Source organism: Danio rerio, chromosome 14, assembly GCF_049306965.1.
Source record: "Danio rerio strain Tuebingen ecotype United States chromosome 14, GRCz12tu, whole genome shotgun sequence".
NCBI classification, from domain to species: Eukaryota; Metazoa; Chordata; class Actinopteri; order Cypriniformes; family Danionidae; genus Danio; species Danio rerio.
In genome coordinates this window covers 28,178,956-28,203,745 of record NC_133189.1, presented here as the reverse complement: position 1 = coordinate 28,203,745, position 24,790 = coordinate 28,178,956, and the positions used below count along the sequence as shown (strand labels likewise).

At 38.5% G+C, this 24,790-nt stretch overlaps 1 protein-coding gene across 6 annotated transcripts in view; it reads right to left on the bottom strand.

Annotated features, from left to right (window-relative positions):
* sh3rf2 (SH3 domain containing ring finger 2) overlaps positions 1-24,790 on the bottom strand; it is a 95,368-nt gene that overhangs the window by 34,260 nt on the left and 36,318 nt on the right. For 3 of the 6 annotated variants that reach the window (XM_073921827.1, XM_068213335.2, XM_073921828.1), the window contains 2 exons: positions 3,583-3,940; positions 1,304-1,570 (listed from right to left, as the gene is read on the bottom strand). In XM_073921827.1, coding sequence (XP_073777928.1) covers positions 1,304-1,570; positions 3,583-3,939 — 624 coding nt within the window. In that variant the 5' untranslated portion in view covers position 3,940. Of the gene's footprint in view, positions 1-1,303; positions 1,571-3,582; positions 3,941-4,048; positions 4,350-4,420; positions 4,572-24,790 lie in introns of those variants that run through there. The other 3 variants (XM_021481154.3, XM_073921826.1, XM_073921825.1) reach the window with 3 other exon arrangements.

The following is a 24,790-nucleotide window of genomic DNA, read 5'->3' as shown; positions in this document are numbered from 1 at the left end:
AGCTTTTTAATTTGCGCTCAAGAGAACACAATGAGCAAGGGCTTATTATGCGGTTCTGGCGCCATCTTATGGATACAAAACATCAGCCGCCGCCGACGAGCTCTCAGAAATTGTAAATATTTTAAATTAGGCACTATTGTTGCAAATAAACTGCATAGTTGCAATCTAAACAACTACATTCTCGACTAAAAAAAGCCTCAAAATTATATTTGGTTATCTAACAGCAGTAATATTTGTCAAACTGTAGTGTCTGCTTGTTGCTGGCTGTATTTGGGTGGAGTAATACACAAAGGGTAAAGAGGCTGTACGGATGCTGATATTACTTAAATATATCACGGCTATCAGCCAATCAGATTCGAGATCCAGATAGAACTATATATATATATATATATATATATATATATATATATATATATTTTATTTATTTTTTCCCAGAGATGGGTTGCGGCCGGAAGGGCATTCGCTGCATAAAAACTTGCTTGACAAGTTGGCAGTTCATTCCGCTGTGGCAACCCCGAATTAATAAAGGGACTAAGCCGACAAGATAATGAAATATATATATATATTTTTTTTTCCACAAACCATTTTATTTATTTATTTTTTTAACTCTAGCTATTTTATTACTGAACATTTGCTCTGGGTTCCTGGTACTTACGGCATCCTTTTTTACTGCTGAACAATAAAGAAGATATTTTGTTAACAAAAAAATTACCCACTGGGATCATTATGAAAGTCAAATGGTTTCTAGTTTTCAGCATTCATTAAATATCTTCTTTTGTGATCAACATACTACCAAACAGGTTTTAAATAAGAGATGGGTGAGTAAACGATGACAATTTTCCTTTTACAAACTCTTTCTGACTGTAAAATCGGTAAGCCATTGCAAACTAATAATTTGCAGAGTTTAGCATCATTTTAACAGATGGTTTGATGATTTGTTAGTGCAAAATCATGTTAGTGCACTCACATTTATGTATTTTTCAGTATGGCTGAAGTGTCTAAATACATTCATGGCCACAGTAAATATATCTAACTCCGATTTAACTCTAATTAAACTCTTTGGACTTGCAGCAGTGAAATTTAAACCACACTGAAATGAACTAAACTGAACTTTAACTGTGAAAACTGGACTGACACAGTTTCAGTTTACTAGAACTTCTATGTTAACCTGCTTTGACACAATCTACATTGTAATAGCCATATTTATACAAACATGAATTGAATTCAATTGAATTGATAGGACAATGAATAAAGCAGAATAAATCAAACAAGATTGGTAAGACTGTAAAGTATAGAGATGAACCTTGAAGAAGGTTAAGCATTCCTTGCTGCCCTCTGGATCCAGATTGTTAGCATTGAAGTCATAAAGAGCTCTGCAGAGGGCTAGAGGCTGAGGCTGTTCACTCAAGACCTGCAACACATTGACTGGAACCAAACCTCTGCTGTCTTTGCCTTCCCCATAATACCAGTTATCATCTACTCTCCACCGCAGATAAATGATGTCACCTGACTTCATTGTGAGCTCCCCTGGAGCATTACCCTGGAAGTCATATAATGCTTGGGCTTGAACCTGTAACAAATGCAAAGTATAAAGAAGTCAAGAAATAAAATAAAGTAATGCACTTCTAAAGACATACTATTGTTACATTTGTACATTTTTCATCACTTTTAAATACATTAAGATCCAATACAATGCAAAAAGGAGACAAAGGAAATTTGTATAAAACGTTACAATTCTGTACAGGTCTGATAACATTTCTAAGTTTGAAAAGTTGATTAAATTCAGGGTTATTCCCCCATTTCCTAACTCTTCTGAAGCTAAAACATTGGCGTTGTGTTGTCTAAAAATTAAACATATTGAAATTTGATGACTTAATTTTGGTATGAAATGTCAATTTAAATAAAATAAACATAAATCGAGAAAAACTGAGAATTTTCAAGCTGTCTTGTGTTTTTTCCATTGCTGTATTTATTCTAAAGTGTACTTGTTAAATCATATAAAATAATATTTGATCATAGTCTATTATATAAAGTTATGCAGTATATGGAATGTTTAGCTAAAAGTGAAACCTTATAGTTTGAAGGACAAATGTAGAATAAAGATTTAAAATTAAAATTAATTAAATGTTTTTTTCAAAGACAAAAACTGTAAATTAAAACACTACTGTAGCATTATGGCTAGATTTTGCCCGATTGTAGTATAGAAATTGTTGTATTAAAACATCTTTTAATGTATATGATTTCCTGTGGTTTTCAAATAAATAAATAAATATACAAATCAGGATTTTTCTGGTAAATATATTTGTAAAGAAGCTGCTGATATGAAATTGACCGAGATTATAGTAAAATCTCAGACAATCCAAACAAACAGAAAAAATCTGAAAAAAATATGCATAATAACAATGAAATGACTCAAGGTTCCTAGTGAATTGCATTTAATACTTTCTGTAGAAGTTTTTTTTTCATATCGACAGCTTCATGACACCTTTTGTATGGAGAATGAAGTCACATGCATTGTTTCAACATGGTCTTTAAATCTTGACAGTCTGGTGGTCTCATCTATGGAGCTTTTTTTCCTTTTATAAAACCAATTGAGAGTGCTGAGGTCATTGGCATGTTGAAAGTCAACAGCACCTTTCGAAATATGCTTTCCTGAGAAAAATGCTGACATGTTTAATACTTATCTTATACGATACTGTACTGTATATATATATATATATATATATATATATATATATATATATATATATATAGACTAAATTTGAAATATACTTAAAACTAAATGTGATTTTTGGACCGTAAATAACAGCATCTAATAGCACTTTAATGGTATACTATTTCCTTTTAGAACTTCAAATGCATGCCTACTAAATTACAGGCATGGAATGGTAATGCATGTTGTGGAGAAAGTTTCCCCAGAGCATTAAAGCATCTCAAAGTTTTAAACAGCACTACTGTTTGTGCTGCAAATGCAATGGCTTTTTTCCCCAACTGAAACTCAAATCCACCGACCTACTTAAACTAAATCAAGGCCCAGAGTGTTTCAGTGGACATTGTGTCAAACACACAGAAAGGAAAGCTGACCTCCCTATTTACACAACACAAAAACCTGACTGAATGATATATTGATAAATACACATTTCATCAAATGCACAGGATTACTGTCAAACTGAAAAATTAACATGCTCTGTTTGATATGGCACAAAAAGGTAACAAGATCCATACGGGACATAGTTTTGGAAAATTCATGTTTTGCAAATTTAGCACTATAAGCATAATGACTAATCTAGATCACTACTATATCGACAAAACAAACTCTTGGGATAAAGTTGGGTTCAAAATTTAATTTTAAAAAAACGTAACCAAGTAGCTGGTTTTGTCCACATTTTACAAAATTTTGAGTTAAAATGATAAAGCAAGTTTGATTATAATTACTCAAAAAGAAAAGCAAACAAGTATAAATTATAGCACAAAGCAAGACTGAATCAAAAAACACCAATATGAGGTCCAAAATAAAAACCCCTACACATTTCAAATGATTATACATGCTCTAATGCAACAAAAGTATGTTGTATTTCTTACCCTCTGCGTGTTCTGCTCCTGCTTGGGAAGATCTTGCGTGTAACTGCTGCAATGGTCCTCCTGAGCCGGAGAGCTCATATATCTGACAGATCTGTCCCTCGGTGTGCTCACTGGACCCCATTCGTGAAGGCTCTCTAAGAGTCTATGCAGCAGCGGGTTAGTGGGAAGCTCCTCCACTGATCCAGGAACAGCAGCTCTGCACTCTGGGCAGCACAACTGATCAGGGTGTGATGTCTCCTGCTGCTGAAGGCATGATTTACAGAACGTGTGCTGGCATGGCAGGACCTTTGCAGACACGTCCAATGGCTCCATACACAAAGGACACTCTAACAGCTCCATAACAGCCAGATCCTCCATCCTACACAGAACTTAATCATGAACATAAACTCATCTGGCACACCTGTCACAAGATTACACCATTTACAACCATTGATAACACATTCTGAACTACTTCAGCCCCAAATACCCCTTATTAGATGATGGTTCCCATTGTGAAGCTGTTTCTAATGACTCGAGCTATTTACTTCCGTCAACACCTGCTCATCTCGCTGTTGTACTATACAAACAGGTGTGAACGCAGAAGAAGCGAACATTTTGTAAACACAAACACGACATAACACCTAGCGCATTTAACTAGTATTTACCCTACCTATGGTTACATTTCAATGGCAATTGTGCCACTATCGTGTAGACGTGAAAAGCAGGTTTTCATTGAAATCAAGATCGGAGTCAGCACGTGACGTCACGTCTACCTGGCTACACGAAACACGTTCACGGCGAAAACGAGTTAGGTATAAACTTGAACATTGTACTCAAATTCAGTTAAATATTCACATACCTCGTAGTCTTCTAGGAACAGATGGACAGAAAAAAGGTTCAGGCGAATGAGAGAACAGCTCTAAACTGGATGTGTGGCGACAGGTGTCATCTTACACCTCAATGTCACTGAGATTCAGCCGGAGAAATGGACGAGTAGTGTGAGGGAACACGGAATTGGAGGCTGGCTATAGAAGTCCAAAATAATGTTTCAATTGCAACTGTAGCCTACTCGCTCATTTAAATTAGGCCTACATTGTTTTACTGATAATGAATCTGTGAATTTTGTGTAACACTATATATATATATATATATATATATATATATATATATATATATATATATATATATATATATATATATATATATATATATATATATATATATATAACAACATTAGTTTCTAAACATTTTGTGTTTGGGCTAGTTAAGATAAGTTTAAATAGGCTGTAACTCTTGATATTGTTAGTAATAAAAACTGTTGAAGCATGTAATTTTTGTAGTTAATATTAACTAAAATAGTTGAAGTTGATGTTAACTAGGTACAAATATATAAATTATAATGTAAATTATTAATTTATCTTTCAACAAATGTTCAGTAAAATATGCTCAGAATTGCTCTGACCCAAGGTCAAAGTAGCTCTAAACATTATTTGAGCTGTTTTATTTTCTGTTATTATATGAAATATTTCCTCTTGGCAAAATTTCACAAATTACATTTGTTTTGAAATTTACACCCATTTAAATTAAACAATAAATATTACAAATACACTACATAATCAATACCACAGATTTGTAAATATTATTTATTATTATTGTTAACTATAGTAAGTAAAAAAATAAGCTGCAAAAAAAAAAAATGCATGAAATTTAGCATGTCACAATTTTTTGTCCAAAATGTTTAGTCAGCCGCGCAATAGGTAGTACTGTCGCCTCACAGCAAGAAGGTCGCTGGATCGCAGGTTTGAGCCTCGGCTGGGTCAGTTGGCGTTTCTGTGGGGGGTTTGCATGCTGTCCCTGCATTTGTGTGGGTTTCCTTCGGTTGCTCCGGTTTCCCCCACAGTCCAAAGACGTGCGGTACAGGTGGATTGGGTAGGCTAAATTGTTCGTTGTGTGTGTGTGTGTGTGTGTGTGTGTGTGTGTGTGTGAATGAGTGTGTGTGGATGTTTCCCAAAGATGGGTTGCGGCTGGAAGGGCATCCGCTGCGTAAAAACGTGTTGGATAAGTTGGTGGTTCATTCTGCTGTGGCGACCCCAGATTAATAAAGGGACTAAGCCGACAAGAAAATGAATGAATGTATAAATAATAATAATACATTAATAAGGGCTCGCCACAGCAGATTGAACCGCCAACTTATCCAGCATATGTTGTACACAGCGGATGCCCTTCCAGCTGCAACCCATCACTGGGAAACAACCATACATACTCATTTACACTATGGACAATTTAGCTTACCCAATTCACCTATACAACATGTTTTTGGACTGTGGGGAAAACCGGAGCATCTGGAGGAAACCCACGCGAACATGGGGAGAACATGCAAACTCCACACAGAAATGCCAACTGATCCAGTCGGGGCTCAAACCAGCGACCTTCTTGCTGTGAGGTGATTGTGCCACCCACTGTGCCAACATGCTGCCTATGTGGAAATATATGTGTTTTAAATGTAATTGGCTAAACGTTTTCATTATTAAAGGTTTAAATTTAGACAAAGATTGTCAACACCACTTTCAATTGGGTACAAACTGAAAAAATTGCCAACACTCTCAGAAATAAAGGTACAGAAGCTGTCACTGGGGCAGTACCTTTTTAAAAGGCACATATTTGTCCCTGAAGGTTCCATAATGGTACCTCAAAAGTCCTCTTTAGGTATTTGGGCACTAATATGCACTTTTGAGGTACCACTGTGGACTCTTTTGGTACAAATATGTATCTTTTGAAAAGGTATTGCCCCAGTGACAGCTCTTGACCTGTACTTTTATTTCTGAGAGTTTACAATAAGACTTACTGTACTGTTAACATAAGCAAGATGCATTAATGCATTAATTAACCAACAATACGAAATACATTTAATCATTAATATTTATTAACGTTAGTAAAATACATAATTGTTTTTTTTTCATGTTAGCTCAGTTCCATTTAATAATATTTACTAATATGTTATTAAAAGCAAATTTTGTTTATGTTGAAATTGCCATTACATACACTGATACATGTTTAAGATGTTTGTTTGTTTTTAGAACATTAAATAATTCAGTTAAACAATAAAATAAAATTATAATACTGTTTTCCATTTGTACATCAGACCATAAAAAAAAATGTTTTAGTGAATTGAAATTAAACATTCATTTTTATTTGGCTTAGTCCCTTTATTAATCTGGGGTCGCCACAGCGGAATAAACTCCCAGCTTATCCAGCAAATGTTTTTTACGCAGCGGATGCTCTTCCAGCCGCATCCTGAAAATCAAAATCATTTTATCCATTACAACAATCTCAGTGTTAGATTTGAGAAAGCCAAAACCCTTGAGGTCAGTCAGACCAAAATCATAATTTTATGGGGAAGACAAACTGTTGAAAACTAATTATCTCGCCTACTTGGCATGCTAAGGAAGCATAATGCAATTTATCAAATATAGGTCTCAAAACTACAAGAACAAAATGGATTTAAGCCTGAATGGTCTAAAGGATGAGAATCAAAGTTTCTTACATGGAAATTAATTTCATTGCAAGGTCCAAATTCAATTAAGATTTTGCTGGGTTCATTTTTAAATACTAGCGCCCTCTAGTGGTAAAGAAAAGCTATTGGATTATGTTTTAAATGTAGCATTGCTTAATAATTGTACGTATCACCTAAGTTTTTCTTGAAAGCAAACCTATTGGGAATATAGGTTTCCCAATAGATTTCCCAAACCTATTGGGAATATAGGGTCCCCCCCCCCATCCCCCATCCCCCAATAAATATGCTTGAGTCAGATAGATTAATGAGCAGCAGAGATCTATTGACAGAGAAGACTAATATGTTGAGTGGCAACTGCAGCCTTGCTCATAGCAAATCATCTGCAATGAAACAATCCAGACATGATGTTTTGAATCTTTGGGATTTCAATTTCACACATCCCTTAAACCCCAAAGTCCCGTTAACATCTCAGGGTTAAATTATTCATTAATATTGGCTCTGCGTTCTGCACAAGTTCAGGACATTCACTTAAATTTTTTAACGGTGCATGAATTTTTTATCTGTTTTGTAAGTCTGTAGAATATGGGTTTTTTAGGAGAATCTTTAAAAGAAGGATTCCATTGCTTTTTATGTTTGAGATTTGCTGCGGTTTCATATCTGTTTTTCAGTGGCTCATTGAAGTCCTCCGTGTCTGATCCATGCATGCTTTTAAGTGATTCCTGTAATCAGTTTGTTAGGTTAGCTTAACAGCCTGACAAAAACTCGGAACGAGGCTTTGGCTGCTGTGAGACTGAGTGTTTGTGAAGGGATGCAGAGTAATTGCTGTAGCTTTAATGAGCTCTTGCTGGGGCATTTGTAATTCTTTGGTTTCTTATCTCATCTAGAGAAGAGAGGAAATAGAGAATACAGATCTGGCCGGCAGAGGGAGCAGTGTATATGGCTACAGAAATAAGCCTTTCTGTTCGAATTTGAAGTGCTTCCTCTCTTCACGAAATATTATTACAGACTCATAAAACCGACATTCTATTACCTTCCTCCTTTCATTTATCATTCAACTGGTTTCTTTGTTTTCGGTCGTTTATTCAGATTTGTGCTTTCTCTGCAGTTTGAGGTAATCAAGTCATCGGAGTTCTGTGGGAATGAGTCTATGGGTGTTTATAGGCTTCCATTACAGCCCATCAATTATTCATGGGCTGATTATATGGCTATTGTTTCCTGCCATTATTTCTGAGAGTTTACATTTATCAAAATTGTCCACCCACAAATGAAGGCGTATTGCACTCTTGTTAAGCCGGAAGCAGAGTTTACTTTTGTTACAAGCCACTTATGATGATTAAAATATTGGAATATGTTGAGTGTTATCCAGGCCTAAAAGATGTCAACAGTAAATCTGAACGCTGTTGATGATGAAAGTCCAGGACCAACATTAGTGAATTTACACTGTATTTAAATGATGATGGTATAGGATCAGCATTGGCGAATTTACACTGTATTTAAAAAAATATGATGGTCCAAGATCAACACAGGTAAAATTTAAATGTGTTTAAATGTATATGATGGTCCAGGATCAACATTAGTGAATTTACACTGTATTTAAATGATGATAGTCCAGGATCAACAATATTAAATTTACACTGCATTTAAATGATGATAGTCCAGGATAAACATGGGTGAATTTACACTGTATTTAAATGAATATGATGATCCAGAATCACCATTAGTGAATTTACACTGTATTTAAATGATGATAGTCCAGGATCAACAATATTAAATTTACACTGCATTTAAATGATGATAGTCCAGGATAAACATGGATGAATTTACACTGTATTTAAATGAATATGATGATCCAGAATCACCATTAGTGAATTTACACTGTATTTAAATGATGATGGTCCAGGATCATCAAAAACGCCTGCTTTTTTAGACCAGAAGGCCAATGGGCGAACATATGAGCGGAAATGCATTTGATATTTAAAAAGCGTGGCGCAACACCTCAAAATGACCCTTGCACCGAGCTGAAAGTAGCAAATAACAATTGCGTCAGGCCTTGCGTCACATTGCACCGGGTATATGATAGGGCCCTATATTTTAATGATGATGGCCCAGCATCAACAATAGTGAACTTACACTGTATTTAAATGATGATGGTCCAGGATCAACAATAGTGAATTTAAACTGTATTTAAATGATTGTGATGGTCCAGGATCAACATTAGTGAATTTACACTGTACGTATATAATTGATGATGGTCCAGGATCAACAATAGTGAATTTAAACTGTATTTAAATGATTGTGATGGTCCAGGATCAACATTAGTGAATTTACACTGTACGTATATAATTGATGATGGTCCAGGATCAACAATAGTGAATTTAAACTGTATTTAAATGATTGTGATGGTCCAGGATCAACATTAGTGAATTTACACTGTACGTATATAATTGATGATGGTCCAGGTTCAACAATAGTGAATTTAGACTGTATTTAAATGATGATGGTCCAGGATCAACAATAGTGAACTTGCACTGTATTTAAATGATGATGGTCCAGAATTAACATTAGTGAATTTACACTGTATTTTAATAATGATGGTCTAGGATTAATATTAGTGAATTTACGCTGTTTTTAAATGATGATGTTCCAGGATCAACAATAGTGAATTTACATTGTATTTAAATGACGATGGTCCAGGCACCTATGGTGAAAATTTTACTTTTCAAGCTGTTTGGACAGATGTCTGTAGGTATAGTGTATAGACCTTCTTATTGGGGTGATATAAACACACACAGTCCTTTTTTTTAAATTTACAACATAAAAACGGTGGACCAATTGGAGCGGTTTTCAGACCGACCGCAACTTGACGTAGGAAAACGGTCCCCCCGCCCACCAATATTGATTGACAGCCGCACGTCATGATCATATCCTCAGTTTCTTGTTTCACGTCTGCCATTTTCAGCGTGTGAGTGAAAAGTGATATCACTAAAGGAACACCCTTACTCTATTTGGTAGATGTAAGGCTCATTGGGCTCATCACAAGATTAATATTCTCCACATTATCGCTATAACCAGAATTATTGCTTGTACCTTTTGGTAGGTTTGCAAACGTGTTCTTTTCATTGCGTCTTCCTTAAACTTCAGCTGTTTGCATTTCTAGCGAACACAGAAGCTCCCTGTGATCTTAGGTGCAGCTGGAAAAGTGCAAGCACGTTGCCTCATGTGTGCGTCTCTCCATTGGAAATAAAATAACAAACTTGCCTGCAGGTCACACACCAGAAGCGTCTGTCTGCGTGGCGTGGCGCCATGCATTTTGGAGTTCTGAGTGTGGGTTTCTGTCGGGGTGCACTCGGCGGAGTTTCTGGTTGGCGGCCGCGACGCGTTGTGTTTGCCCTGGTGGAGGCTTGTGTTTGGAGTTCTGGAATGCGTGGCGCGATGATTCGGGACACTTCATGTTTCTGCCACGCCACTGAGAGTGTCTGGTGTGCCGTGTCGTGGCGCATCCGGTGACTCAGTCAAAGTTAATCTCAAAATGGATAGCTCATTCCTCAAAAGCAAGTCATGTCAATGAAAATGTCGGTGTTATCAAGATAAAATGTCCTGACAGAATTGTTCACGAACAAGAGTCAAATAGCTTTGACAAGTTTTCATGATGACAGTTTACTTTGTTAATTGTTTCCAATGCAAAAAAGTCAGATTTTGGTGACACTTCCTGAAAATGCTCAAGTCAGCACTATATACTACAGTTTTTCTCAGTCGCTTTGGTGAGTTTTTCACAACACTAGTGCATTTCTGCACAACAGTTAATGCATCTCTCAAACCAATTAGTACAAACTGCAAAACCTAGCTGATAACCTGCAAAAGCGCGTCACATGCTCAAAATGGATAGTTCATTCCTTAAAAGCAAGTATTGATGTCAATCAAAGAGTCAGTGTGATCAAAATGAAAAGTCCTGTCACCATTGTTTATGAACAAGATAGTCAGATGGCTTTGTCATGTTTTCATTATGAGTTTACTCTGGACATTTTTTCAAAGCAAAAAAGTCAGATATTGGTGACACTTCCTGAAAATGCTCAAGACAGCGCTTTATACTATTTGCACAGCCCTTTAAAGTTTTTCTCAGTCGCTTTGGTACATTTCTCACAACAATAATTACATTTGCACAACAGTTAATGCATTTCTCAAAACATTTAGTCATTTGTGCACATCCTAGTAGCAGTTTCTCATTCCTTCCAAAAAATTGCTAATTCTTTTGGACATGCATCAGTTGCTTTCATACAACTCTCTGCTGTTTAGAAAATTATCAATTGATTGTCATGTCGGTCAAAATTAACTCAACTTGAAAATGCTGAATAGTCAGTTCATATAAAACTAACAGTCCTCATTTCATTACTTCAGTCATTACATACAAAAATGTTGAACTTGATGTCAAAATCGGTCAAGCAAACTTTATAAAAATTTTTTTTTTAAATCTTTATTTTCCTGAAAATGTCTTTAAAATTTAACAATTTGATGAATGATTTACAGACCTGTGTATGTTGCAGTTTTAGGTCCAATATGAACTGCAATATTGTTTACAGTTGTGCACAGTTCAACCCAAAGAGAGTTTATGTTTGTTATAAATAAGGGTGTGTTTATTCTTTTGCACAATGCTGTGAATAAATTAGAATTGTAAAGAGCAAATGCAGAGTAAAATTGTGAAACATACATATTCAGTGTCTTGTACTCAGATTCCTCACTAACTGCTGTGATGTCCAACTTTACTGTGGTTTTCAAATGGCTGTGCAAATAGTATATAGTGCTGTCTTGAGCATTTTTTAGGAAGTGTCACCAACATTTGACTTTTTTGCATTGAAAAAATGTCCAGAGTCAGCAATTTGATTCAATTTAGAAGACATTTTCAGAAAAAAAAAAGATTTAAAATGTTTTCTAAAATTAGCTTGACATTTTGACAACTAGTTAAAAAATTTTTGTATGTAATGACTCAAGTAATGAAATGAGGACTATTAGTTTTATATGTACTCAGGCACGTGCACACATAGGGCTCAACCTGTGCAGTGCACATGCCCTTTTTAGTCTTGGATAGAAAGTGCCCTTCCAAAATGATCAAAAGTACCTCCGCGAAACATTCCGCCCTTCAGTTGGCGCGCGACAACACCGCTGATAAGAACGCGCACGACAACACCGCTGATAAGAACGCGTGCGACAACACCGCTCTTCAGTACGCCCCCCCACCCCACCCCCCATCGTTCTTCAAATAATTTATCCCGCACATGACCTTTGGACAGTCTCTGCACGGGCCTGTATAGAATGTCTGTTCAGCATTCCATTCAGTTTAGATAAATTTTGACCGACATGACATAAGCAAATGATAATGTTATAAAACAGCAGAGAGTTGTAGGACGTAACGCCGGGGGTGACACACACAACTGGAGGTAAGATCCACAGTGCAGGTTTATTTAGTGTCAAGCAAGCAATGGTCAAATCAGATGTAACAATCTCTGGAGACTGATCGCTGGTTATTGTCACATAGCCCCCCCCCTCTAAGAGTGGCTTCTAGACGCTCCTAATACAGTTCAGGCGGGAGGTGGAGCGGAGGCGGAACAGGGGGAGGGATGGAGGGCCAGGACCATGCAGCTGGGGCGTACCTGGGGCGTGGAGCTGAAGCGGGCCTGGAGCGTGGAGCTGCGTAAGGCCTGGATAGTGGAGCTGCAGAGGACCCGGAGAGTGGAGCTGCAGTGGACCCGGAGCGTGGAACTGCGGAGGGCCTGTAGAGTGGAGCTGTGGAGGGCCTGGAGTGTGGAGCTGCGGAAGACCTGGAGAGTGGAGTTGCAGTGGACCCGGAGCGTGGAATTGCGGAGGGCCTGGAGAGTGGAGCTGCGGAGGGCATGGGGCATGGAGCTACGGAAGACCCGGAGAGTGGAGCTGCGGGAGGGCCTGGAGCGTGGAGCTGCAGTGGCCCTGGATCATGTGACAGCGGAGGACCTGAGGCGTGGAGCTGTAGTGGACTTGGTTCATGAGGCTGAAGAGTGCCTGGAGTACTGCGGGGAGCCGGCAGGGTTGGAGGCTTGTTGGGAGCCGGCTGGGCGAGCCGTCTGGGTGGCGCCGGCAGGGCGAGGAGCCGGGCTGGGACAGGCAAGGCGAGGAGCCGGGCTGGGACAGGCAGGACAAGGAGTTGTGGCCGTTCGGGAAACTCAAGTAGCGGCAGCCACTCGGGAAGCTCAGGCGGCGGCCTTTCGGGAAGCTCAGGCGGCGGCCACTTGGGAAGCTCAGGCGGCGGCCACTTGGGAAGCTCATGACTGCAGCGTCGACTCTGGCTGTGGGGCTGACTGCGGCGTCGACTCTGGCAGTGGTAGTTCTGGAGGGTCTGGCAGCTCTGGAGGATCTGGCAGCACTGGAGGGTCTGGCAGCTCTGGAGATGGCCTTTCAGGAGCAGGAACAGATTGGGGACTGGAAGCCATCTTGTGAGCTGGTTGACTGGGAGCAGCCATCTTATGAGCTGACTGTGTGGGATGAGTTGCAAGCTTGCTCCTCAGTGCCCCCCCCCCCCAAAAAAAAAAACACATTTAGGATTTTCCTCCACCTCGCCTACGGTGAAGGAGGATCCACTCATTTGAAGGGCCAGTTCAATGTACTTCATGATGGAGCAGTGGGGATCGTTCAGTGGCATCATAGAGTATAAAGGCTCAGAAAGTCCTCCATGAAAAAATATCATGAGGCATACTTCATTTAGGGTGGTAAGGTGGGCCAGATTGATAAAGTCCTCGATAGACCTAGCTCCCTGACGCAGGCGCATGATCTGAACTCCCGCTGGATCCATCATACTGACCGAGTCTTCTGTAACGCCGGGGGTGACACACAACTGGAGGTAAGATCCACAATGCAGGTTTATTCAGTGTCAAGCAAGCAATGGTCAAATCAGGTGTAAACAGGTAAATGCAGGCAAATCCAGAGTCGTAATCAATATAACAGGCTATAGGTCGTAAGGCAGGCGGCTAAACAGGAGAACAAGGATAAACTAGGCTAGGGTCTAAACACAGAGAAAGACAAGGAGAAACGCATTGTAATGTCACTGATAGCGAACAAGACTCGGCCAACAGGATGGGTGACTGAGTGGCTTAAGAAGGGTCTGTAATCAGTCTCTAAAAATCCTCAGGTGTTGCGAGTGTAATCAAGCTAGATGAATGAGCAGGCGTGAGTGTGACCGGAGAGCTTGTATGAATATGTAGTCCAAGAGAAGGCGGAAGTGTAGTCCATGGATATGTGAGAGAACCAGCGATCTCTGGAGACTGATCGCTGGTTATCGTCACATAGGAAAAAAATTCATGCATGTCCAAAAGCATTTGCAATTTGTTGGAAGGAATGAAAAACTGCTACTACGATGTGCACAATTTACTGATTGTTTTGAGAAATGCATTAACTGTTGTGCAAATGTAAATAGTATTGTGGGAAATGCACCAAAGCCACTGAGAAAAAGTGTAATGTATCTCTAAGAATAGTGTCATTTATGCTGTGGTTTCATTTATTTATTTTTTTTCTAGGGGATTTCAATCTGTTGTTTGCATCTCCCTTGTTATTGTTTCTGGGATGCTACAGCACCTTTTGTTTGTCCTGCTTCTGATGTTTTGTTAATTATGGTTATATGCATATGTGCAGCATGTGTGGTTATTTTGTTCAAAGTGTTTAAAAGAAAATCCTGCAGTGCAAGACTAACCCGAATAACAACATTTTTGAAGGTTCAAGCCATTCTTGTATGACACTAAAGGTTCAAACAATTCTCACAGATGAAAGTTTATACTTCCTAAATAAAATCAGCGTGGAAAACTACAATTTAAAAATCTGTAACATGGATTCGCAGATAGATTGTTACACTTTGCAAGTAATATATAGATAAACAGACAGAAAAATCAACGCACTGACAGATAGATTATTTTTAACCAGTTGCTAGCATGATGTGACATGTTGTTATCATTTGTTAGGCTATTTACATTATAGGATTATTTGTTATAGGCTAGTGAAGTACAGAGATAATTTCAAGCTAAATATTATGTTTCTAAACATCATAATATAACAACAACATTGTATGTGCCATCGATCCGTCTCTTCTTGTCTTGTTTCTCTGAATTAGCAGGATTTGAACGCGGGTAACATAAGACAGTCCAGTGATGTCATTTCGAACATGTTTAATAACAACTTAACTGAACTATAATACACGGTCAAAAAACTGTCTTGCTTCCATCTTCATGACACAACTTCTTCCTTACCGGAAGTGACATCAGCATATACTCTATATTAAAAATTAAATTACTTTTAGTAATATATTTTCAAGTTGCTTTTTACATTATTATCAATTTAACATAAATAAAACAATGAACTTATGGCTCTTATATATCCGGCCCCTAATTGTATTGACAGGAGACCAAACAATTATCATATACATATTTAACTTCTAAGAGCCATTAAAATTTAAACATCAATAAGAAGCATAGAAATTCAGTCATTCTGTAAATGTAGTCCTTTCACATTGTCTTTGTTTCACCTATTCTTCTTAAATTGCTTCTTGAATCAAGCACAATTTGTTTACAGGTCTCTCTAGAATGCTTGTTTTGGTTTGTAGCTTCACACGGCGTACAGCTCCACTGGAGTCAGGCAAGGTTTGAACTACTTTTCCCATTATCCATGAATTGCGGGGAGCAGAACTGTCCACAATTAGCACTACATCGCCTGGCTCAAAGTTCCTTTTAAGTTTTGTCCATTTACTGCGTTCTTGAAGAATGGGCAGATACTCATGAGTCCATCTGCTCCAAAACAAATCAGCAATATATTGGACTTGTCTCCAACGTCTTTTCATATACTGGTCTTCTTTTTTGAAGACGCCTGGTGGCATGTTGGGTTGTGTTTTTAACAGTAGTAAATGGTTAGGTGTCAGAGGCTCAAGGTCATTTGGATCCTCGGATGTGGTAGTTATTGGCCTGTTGTTTATAATGCTTTCCACCTCACACATGATGGTATGAAGACTGTCTTCGCTGATAGATTGTTCCTTTAGGAGAGCATTAAGTATCCTTCTAACTGTACGGATCTGACGCTCCCAAACTCCTCCCTGATGGGAGGCAGCTGGGCTGTTGAAGATCCATTTAATGTTTTTCTGCAACATGGCTTGTTCTATTGTGATTTGGTTCAGATTTTTCAGTGCTTCTCGCAACTCTCTTTCTGCACCAACAAAATTTGTGCCGTTATCTGAGCGCATGACAGCGACTTGTCCTCTTCTACTTATAAAACGCCTTAAAGCGTTAATGCAAGAGTCAGTGTCCAAACTATCAGCCACCTCAATGTGAACTGCTCTAATCGTTAAGCAAGTGAACAACACTCCGTACCTTTTTACAGTACTCCGGCCCCGTTTCACTTCAAAGGGTCCGAAGTAATCAACACCCACGTTTGTAAAGGGCGGTTTATCAGGTAGCAGACGGTCCTCTGGCAAACTTGCCATTTTCTGTTCTCCAACTCTTCCAGTAAGCCGGCGACAAACTGAGCATTTATGTATTAATTTTCGAATGGCTGAATTAGCTTGGGGAATCCAGAATTTTTGTCTGAGAATGGACAATGTGTAGTTTCGACCACAATGTCCGTATCTTTGATGAATGTCACTTAAAATGAGTGTTGAAATTCTGGAGTATTTTGACAGAATTGCAGGATGCTTGGATTCATTTGGCATGGCTGCTTTGTTAAGTCTACCACCCACTCTTAGGATCCCATCCTGGAGCACAGGGTCAAGCCTGTACAGCTGACTTCTTCTCTTAATAGTCACATTTTGTTTGATAGCCTCAATTTCTTCCAGGAATTGTTGTTTCTGACTGTGCTGAATAAGAAGAATTTCTGCTTGTTTTAAATCTTCCAGACTCAGTGACCTTTTCTTTATTTTTGATTTGAATTTTTGCATTTCAGTTTGTAGAAGGGATGCTTGTTTTTCTGGGTCTTTCTCAGATGTTTCAATAGACGCCTGAAACTGTTTCCTTGCCCTACATAACTGTAGGAGTGTCTCTTTTAGTCTTAGCATCCATGCCACTGCCCTTTTCAGACGAAACCAGCTCGAGTAGTAGTCAGTTAACCTGCACAGGATGTCGTTTTCATTGACATTAAGAATGTTGACTTTGGTTTCAATTTTAATTTCAGGGTCCTTTTGTTGATATTGATTAATCTGATCTGGTCTTTGTGGCCATTCTTCTTCTGATTTCAACAAAAAGTTTGGGCCCTTTGTCCATGTTTCTGCTTGTAGAAAGTCCTTTGCCTTAATACCTCTAGTAGCTTGATCTGCTGGATTCTGAGCTGATCTGACAAACTTCCACTGTAACGGAGTGGTGGCATCCCGTATTAGTGAAATCCTGTTGGCTACAAAGGTTTTGAAGCGGGCGCTCTCATTTTCAATGTAACTCAGCACCGTTGTGCTGTCTGTCCAAAAAATAGATGGCTGCAGTGGCATTTGTAGTTCTTGTTTTAGTATCTTGTCCATTTTGACTGCTATGGTTGCGGCGGTCAGTTCCAATCTAGGAATTGTGATTTGTTTAAGTGGGCTTACTCTTGACTTCCCCATCAACAATGAGCAATATTTCTGATTTTGTTCATTTGTAAGAACCAGATAAGTTGCTGTGCCATAAGCACTCTCACTGGCATCAGAGAAATGATGCAGTTGAGCTTCTGCTGTGATGCCAAACTTCTCTGGCTTTAGACACCTTTTGAACTTGACATTTGAGATCTGACTTAAATCTTCTAGCCATTTAACCCACTGATCAGCACGCTTGTCGTCAATCTCATCATCCCAGCCATATCCTTGTTTGCACAGATCTCTTAAAAGTAACTTAACTGGTAGTATGAGTGGAGCCAGAAAGCCAAGAGGATCATAGATTGAATTAACCACTGAGAGGATACCTCTTCTACTCGACGGCTTCTCTTGGACTTTGATATGGTATGTGAAGGTGTCATCATCTGTGCACCACTGCATACCCAGTGCTCTCTCTATAGGCAAAGAGTCCTGATCCAAGTCAAGGTCTTTTACTCCACTGGCCCTTTGATCTTCTGGGATAGACAACAATACTTTCCTATTATTGCTCACCCACTTCGTCAATCGAAAACCTCCTTCCAGACACAAATCTTGAATTTCCTTGACAAGGTTGATTGCTTCTTGCTCATTGGACACTGATTTTAAACAGTCATCCACGTAGAAATTGTTCAGAACTGTGTCCACAGCCTTTTGCGATGCTACATGTTTTCTGTCCTCTGCTGTCTTTCTCAGTGCATAGGAGGCACAGCTAGGAGATGAGGTGGCACCAAATAAGTGCACCGTCATTCTGTATTCCTCTATAGGTGCATTCAAATTGCCATCTGGCCACCAAAGAAAGCGAAGTAGATCTGTGTCTTCCTCAGGAACTTTCACCTGATAGAACATTGACTCCACATCTGCCATCACAGCGATCGGTTCTTCTCTAAATCTGGTGAGTACACCAATAAGTGTGTTTGTGAGGTTTGGACCTTGAAGCAATTGGCTGTTCAGAGACATACCTTGAAAGGAAGCAGTACAATCAAAAACCACACGAATTTTGTTTTTCTTCGGGTGATACACCCCATGGTGTGGAATGTACCACACCTTGTTGTCGTTGAGATTAAGATGTTCAGTGGGAACTCTGACAGCATATCCTTTTTCTACTATGCTCTTCATGAACGTAGTGTAGTCATCAAGCAATTCTGAGTTCTTTTGAAGCTTTCTTTTTAGGTTAGCTGCACGTATTTCAGCAACACATCGATTGTTTGGCATGTCAACTGTTTCATCTCTCAAGGGTAGCTTCACACAGTAATGTCCATTCTCAAATTTAGTCTTTTCCTGCATTAACTGCATGAATCTTTTGTCCTCCAGTGACTTTTCCTCTTTCTCCTCATACAGGCGTTCTGGAAAGTCCGAGTTATATTGCTGAATCAACAATTTTTCGATTTCCACTACTGAGAGACGATTAACTGTATGATGTGGCAGTTTGGACCTTTCTGCATTGTTTGTTTTCTTAATGGTGCCATTTACTACCCAACCTAGTGCAGTTTTAACAGCGTATGGTCCATCTTGTTGGCTGTTTATGATGTGCCATGGTTCCATTGCCTTTGGATTGTTTGCACCAATCAGAAGCCCCACATTTGCATCAATACAGGGTATGTTCACTTCACTTAAGTAAGGCCATTTTTGAATGTCTTCCTGTTTAGGAATGTTCTCATTTTGAACAGGAATATTGCTGTGTGTAAAGACTTTAGGTAGTTCAATATACTTTGTGTCGTCTAGCCCACATACTTCCAGGTCGGTGAGGATAAAACTGCTCACTAACTTCTGTTCACCTGGCTTGTCTTGACACATAGTGCTCAATAGAATCTGAGTTGGCTTTCCTTTCAGTTTCAGTTTATTTCGCAGCTCCTCTGTGCAAAATGTTGCTGTACTTCCAGCATCGAGGAAAGCATATGTTTCCACATATCTGTCACTTTTATTTGACTTGACTTTAACTGGCACTATTGACAGCACACAGTTATCTCCCCCAGACTCTGTGTAGTTGCATGATTGGTGACTTAGGGAGATCTGGGCACATGAGATCTCTTTGTCTGGTGTCTCAACCTGCTTTGTCACTTTGCGATCTTCCTTCATATGTAAAATGTCTGGATGCCTTTGAGAGCATTCTTTACATTCAATTCTCTTTCTGCACATCTTACTCAAATGACCTCGAGTTAAGCATCCAAAACATAAGCCTTTTGACTTCAAAAAGTCCACACGTATACTATGTGGCTGCTCTTTGATTTCAGTGCATGACTCAAGAGTGTGACTTTTTGAGCAAAACATACATGGCTTTTCAAAAGCGCTTACCATCTTAGCTGGACTGGCAAGTTTACTTGATGTATCTTGAGGCCGTCTTTCCTCCATGCATATGTTGGTTGCAAAGCTGCTCTTTTTTATTCCCCTAGTAGCAGGAAATTTCTCCTTCTGATTCACCTTTGCAGTTACAGCATTGCGAGTGTCCAGTATGTCTCCAAAGAAAGGATCTGTGACCACTTTTGCTTGACGATCAATAAAATCCACCAAATGAGTAAATCTAGCTCTTACTCCTTGTCTTTCCTTGATGTCATATGCTTCTGATCGCCACCTTTCTTTCATTTTGTATGGTAATTTTGAAATTACATCTCTCATATTGGTGGGACTGTCCATCTCCTCCATGGACTCCCCATCTTCCAATGTATTGCGACATCCAATTAGGAATAAAGCATAAGCACTCAAGGCTTTGCTATCATCAAACTTGATTTGAGGCCACTTTTGAACTTTATCAATAAAAGCTCTTGCTATAATAAGCTCGTCTCCATAATGCCTTTCGAGCAGTCGCTTTGCTTCTTTAAAACCTCTGCTTAACGGCATATATTCACAGCTTCTGACAATCTCTTGAGGCTCTCCTGCAGTGTATTGTTCAAGATAATACAACTTGTCTTTTTCATTGTCTGTTTTATTTTCAATGGTATGCTCAAAAGACCTGATAAAGGATCTATAGGTTAATGGATCCCCTCTAAACACTTGTATGTCTTTACTAGGAAGCTGAATTTGTCTTTGTTGTCTCACCAACAACTCAGTCAAGTCATTTTGTTTCTGCATAACTTGAATAATGCTGTTGTCTGCTTGTGGATAGTCACTGTGTCCAGGTGCTTGTATGTTCAGTTCTGTTGCTGGATGTATCTTTGGACTTGAGACAGACTTTGCTTTATCCTTCGCTACAGTAGAATGAGAAGGTGAGCTTTCTTTCTGCTCTGTTTTCAGTTCAAGCTGTTTATGGTGGAATCCTTTTCTTTTCTTTGACCGCACACTACTTTTTCCATCCTCTGAATGCTCAAATTCTTTCAGAACCTTTAATTTGGCATCACTTTCTGCAAGCGCTGTTTCTATTTCAAGTTCCTCCATTTTTGCCTTTATCTGCATCTCTTCAATTACAAGTTGTTGTTTTTTCTTTAATGATGCTGCCCTTGCTAGCAAAGCTGCACGTTTTGATTCTTCTTGTGCATATGCAGATGATACAGAGGAGCAAACAGATCCACTTGTAACTGAATCACACTGCTGCTTAAGCTCATTTTTGTTCAAAGATACCTGTGAGGCACTGTCATGAGGCATAATATCATCCTCCATTTCCACATTGTCGTTTTTCTCATTTTTCTCAGCTACAGCAGCTATCCAGTTTTCTGTTTTATTCCTAAAAATATTCACAGAGTCCATTTTAGGCTGAAACCAGTTTTGTTGGTCTGCAATCCTTTCATCTTCAGACAAAAGATCTTGAACTTGAACATTTAAATCATTAAACTCTGCTAACAATTGTGCAAAGTCAAGTTGCATTAAATCGTGCACATTCTGCAGATTTTCATCATCATTCATCAACCTTTCTAGGGTTTTTATATTACTGGTAAGAGCAGATAATTTAGCTCTTCTCAATCCAATAATTCTGTGCAATTTCTCCTCTAAAGCCTTTTCAGTAGGTTTAGGCGCCCTCTTGTGTTCGAAAGCTGCAGTTTCACTTTCGCTTCCTTCAGCCATCTCCATTCAATCAATGCACAAACTGTTTGCAGACGATTAAAAGTACACGCAATACTTTTCTGCATCAACCGTATGCATTTCAGCTTCTTCAAATATGCATTGAGTCATCATATAGCCGAATCAGAGTCCGTTACCTTACTGTTATGCAACGTTTCATACGTGTCAGTCACGTTCCTTCCTGTAAAACAGCTTTAAATCCACCGGAGAAATATCATCCACTATTTATAATCCACGATCGCGAGTCATTTCAGATCACTCAAAGACGATAGTTTAGAGATGAATCTCCGTCCGTCATAACGTGCCACGTGCGCTCCTTCATTTCCATATCCATAGAGCAAGTTTTTTGACTAAATTGTATGTGCCATCGATCCGTCTCTTCTTGTCTTGTTTCTCTGAATTAGCAGGATTTGAACGCGGGTAACATAAGACAGTCCAGTGATGTCATTTCGAACATGTTTAATAACAACTTAACTGAACTATAATACACGGTCAAAAAACTGTCTTGCTTCCATCTTCATGACACAACTTCTTCCTTACCGGAAGTGACATCAGCATATACTCTATATTAAAAATTAAATTACTTTTAGTAATATATTTTCAAGTTGCTTTTTACATTATTATCAATTTAACATAAATAAAACAATGAACTTATGGCTCTTATAAACATTGTAAAATGACCAAGTTAGTTTTCTTACACAATGTTAATAGATTTTCAGTTGAAAATTGTAATAGAATTGACATTTAATCAATCTATTTGGTTTCCCTAAATAATGTTAAAACAATGTTGATTTCAGTCAAATGGATTTGAAATTGTCAAATATTTTATGTTGCATATGTGTTGATTATATCTAATTGGTTTGCCTAAATCAGGGGTGTGTAAACTTGGTCCTGGAGGGCCAGTTTCCTACTGAGTTTAGCTCCAACTTGCCTCCACACACCTACAAGGGTGTTTTTAGAAAGCCTAGTAAGCGCTTGATTAGCTAGCCCAGGTGTGTCTGATTGGGGTTAGAACTAAACTTTGCAGGACATATGCCCTACAGGACCAAGTTTGGGCACCACTGGCCTAGATAGATTCCTTGAATCTTTTTAAACTATTTTGCTCTGTTGAAGGTGAAATGTCCAAATGTCTTCCAATCTTTCTTTGAGGAACATTGTTTTTAAACATTTCAATAGTTTTCTCATGCATTTGTAGGCAAACTGGCAATCTTTGGCCCATCTTTGCTCCAAAAGGACTAGACCTTTCTTGGATGCTGCTTTTGAACAAATCATAAGGTCCCACTTTATATTAAGTGGCCTTAACTAATATGTACTTACATAGGAACTAATAGTTTTTTTTTTTACAATGTACTTATTGTGTAAATACATGTATTTACTGTGTACTTATGCTTGATTTAATACAAGTATGTAATTACATCTGTAATTAACATTTGTAATTACATTTGTAAATACACTGTTGACCATCCCTTACACCTATACCCTTAAACCTACACATGCCACCAAACCTGTCCATAACCCAACCTCTATCCCAACTCAAAAGCACCACAAGTGTTCTCAAATACATCCTAAACACAGTAAGTACATTGTATTTTTTTTTTGATGTAAGTACATAGTAGTTAAGGACACTTAATATAAAGTGGGACCAATCATAATAACAATCACCTGTTAACATCACCTGTCTCAAATCACATCATTTTTTAACCAATTTACCTGATTACTAGCCCTAAATTGTTGTGATCCTGTTCTAACTATTTTTTTTTAAATGTGTTGCAGGTCTGAATGACAGGAAATGATGTATATTACAAATCAAATGAAATTAACGAAACAGATTATTAACAAAAAATATTTTATCTTCATGTTGACTGCTATGAAAAAGTAAAGTAAAAATAAATGTGGAAATTCACTACTTTTTTATTTGCATTTTTTATAATGTCCTAATATTTTCTAATTTGGTGTGATAGATAGATAGATAGATAGATAGATAGATAGATAGATAGATAGATAGATAGATAGATAGATAGATAGATAGATAGATAGACAGACAGACAATGTATTACAATCAACATTTATTTTGTCACAAAAATGCAAAATATTCAACCCTTCAACCCCCTTTTAAAAAACAAAGTAGAAAATCTGTCACATTGGATCAGCTTAATTATCCTTGTCTGAATGCCTCGAATCTAATTTGGAAACCAAATGTTAGCTGTTTCAGTAGCAGTAGCAGGTGGTCCCCTGCCAAATGTCTTTAGCATCCATCTGCAGTGCACCTGTGCTCTCATTCTGCTTCTGCTCTGGTTCGGCAGGTTATATGCACCGCGTGTCATTCTCCATTGAGAAAAACATTGTCCCTCTCAGCTATGGGCGATAGCACTGTAACACAAGATTCCACTGTACACAATCGATTTAATGAACATATCTCTGGACACTGATGCTTCGCCATTATGAGAACATCAAGCCTGGCTCAATCCAGTGCTGACCTGAAATTCATTTTCATTTCCATTAAGGAAGGACTGTCATCTGTGTGGCATCTGTGATGTTGTGACATTCAGCCTGACCTCTAGGCGAACCGTCTAAGGTCCTGCTTGCCTTCTGGACCTGACAGGCCATCATCAGAAATAAACCTCAAGTACTCTCATTACTGAGGATATTACGCTCATTTGCACAAAAATTATCTGATATAGCCTGGGTGGACGCGTATGTGTGTGTGTGAGTGGTGGTGGTGTGCATGCAAAAAAAATATAAACACACACATCTGTAGAGCTTTACATCTGGCTGTGAATATTAAAAATAGGACATCAACAGAACATGCATAAGGCTCAGTCCATACTGAAGCCAGCTTTTAATTGAAGAACACACAAACAGCTGTCAGAACAAGCAAAGGACCTAAATATAGGACACACACACACAAACATGCTTGCGAGCCAGCTGCCTCCCTGTTTGTCCTCCCTAAGAACACTCCATTTTTACGAACACACACAAAAAAAAAAGAGCAAGAGAGAGGGGGGTTGACTACAATGTAAAGTCAAACTCCCCTTTTCAGCGCTCTGGGTTAAGGCTGATTAACTAGCAAAATTAGAAAAGCAACCACAATGACCTCACGCCAAACACGTTTATGAAATAATTGATCTCCTCCA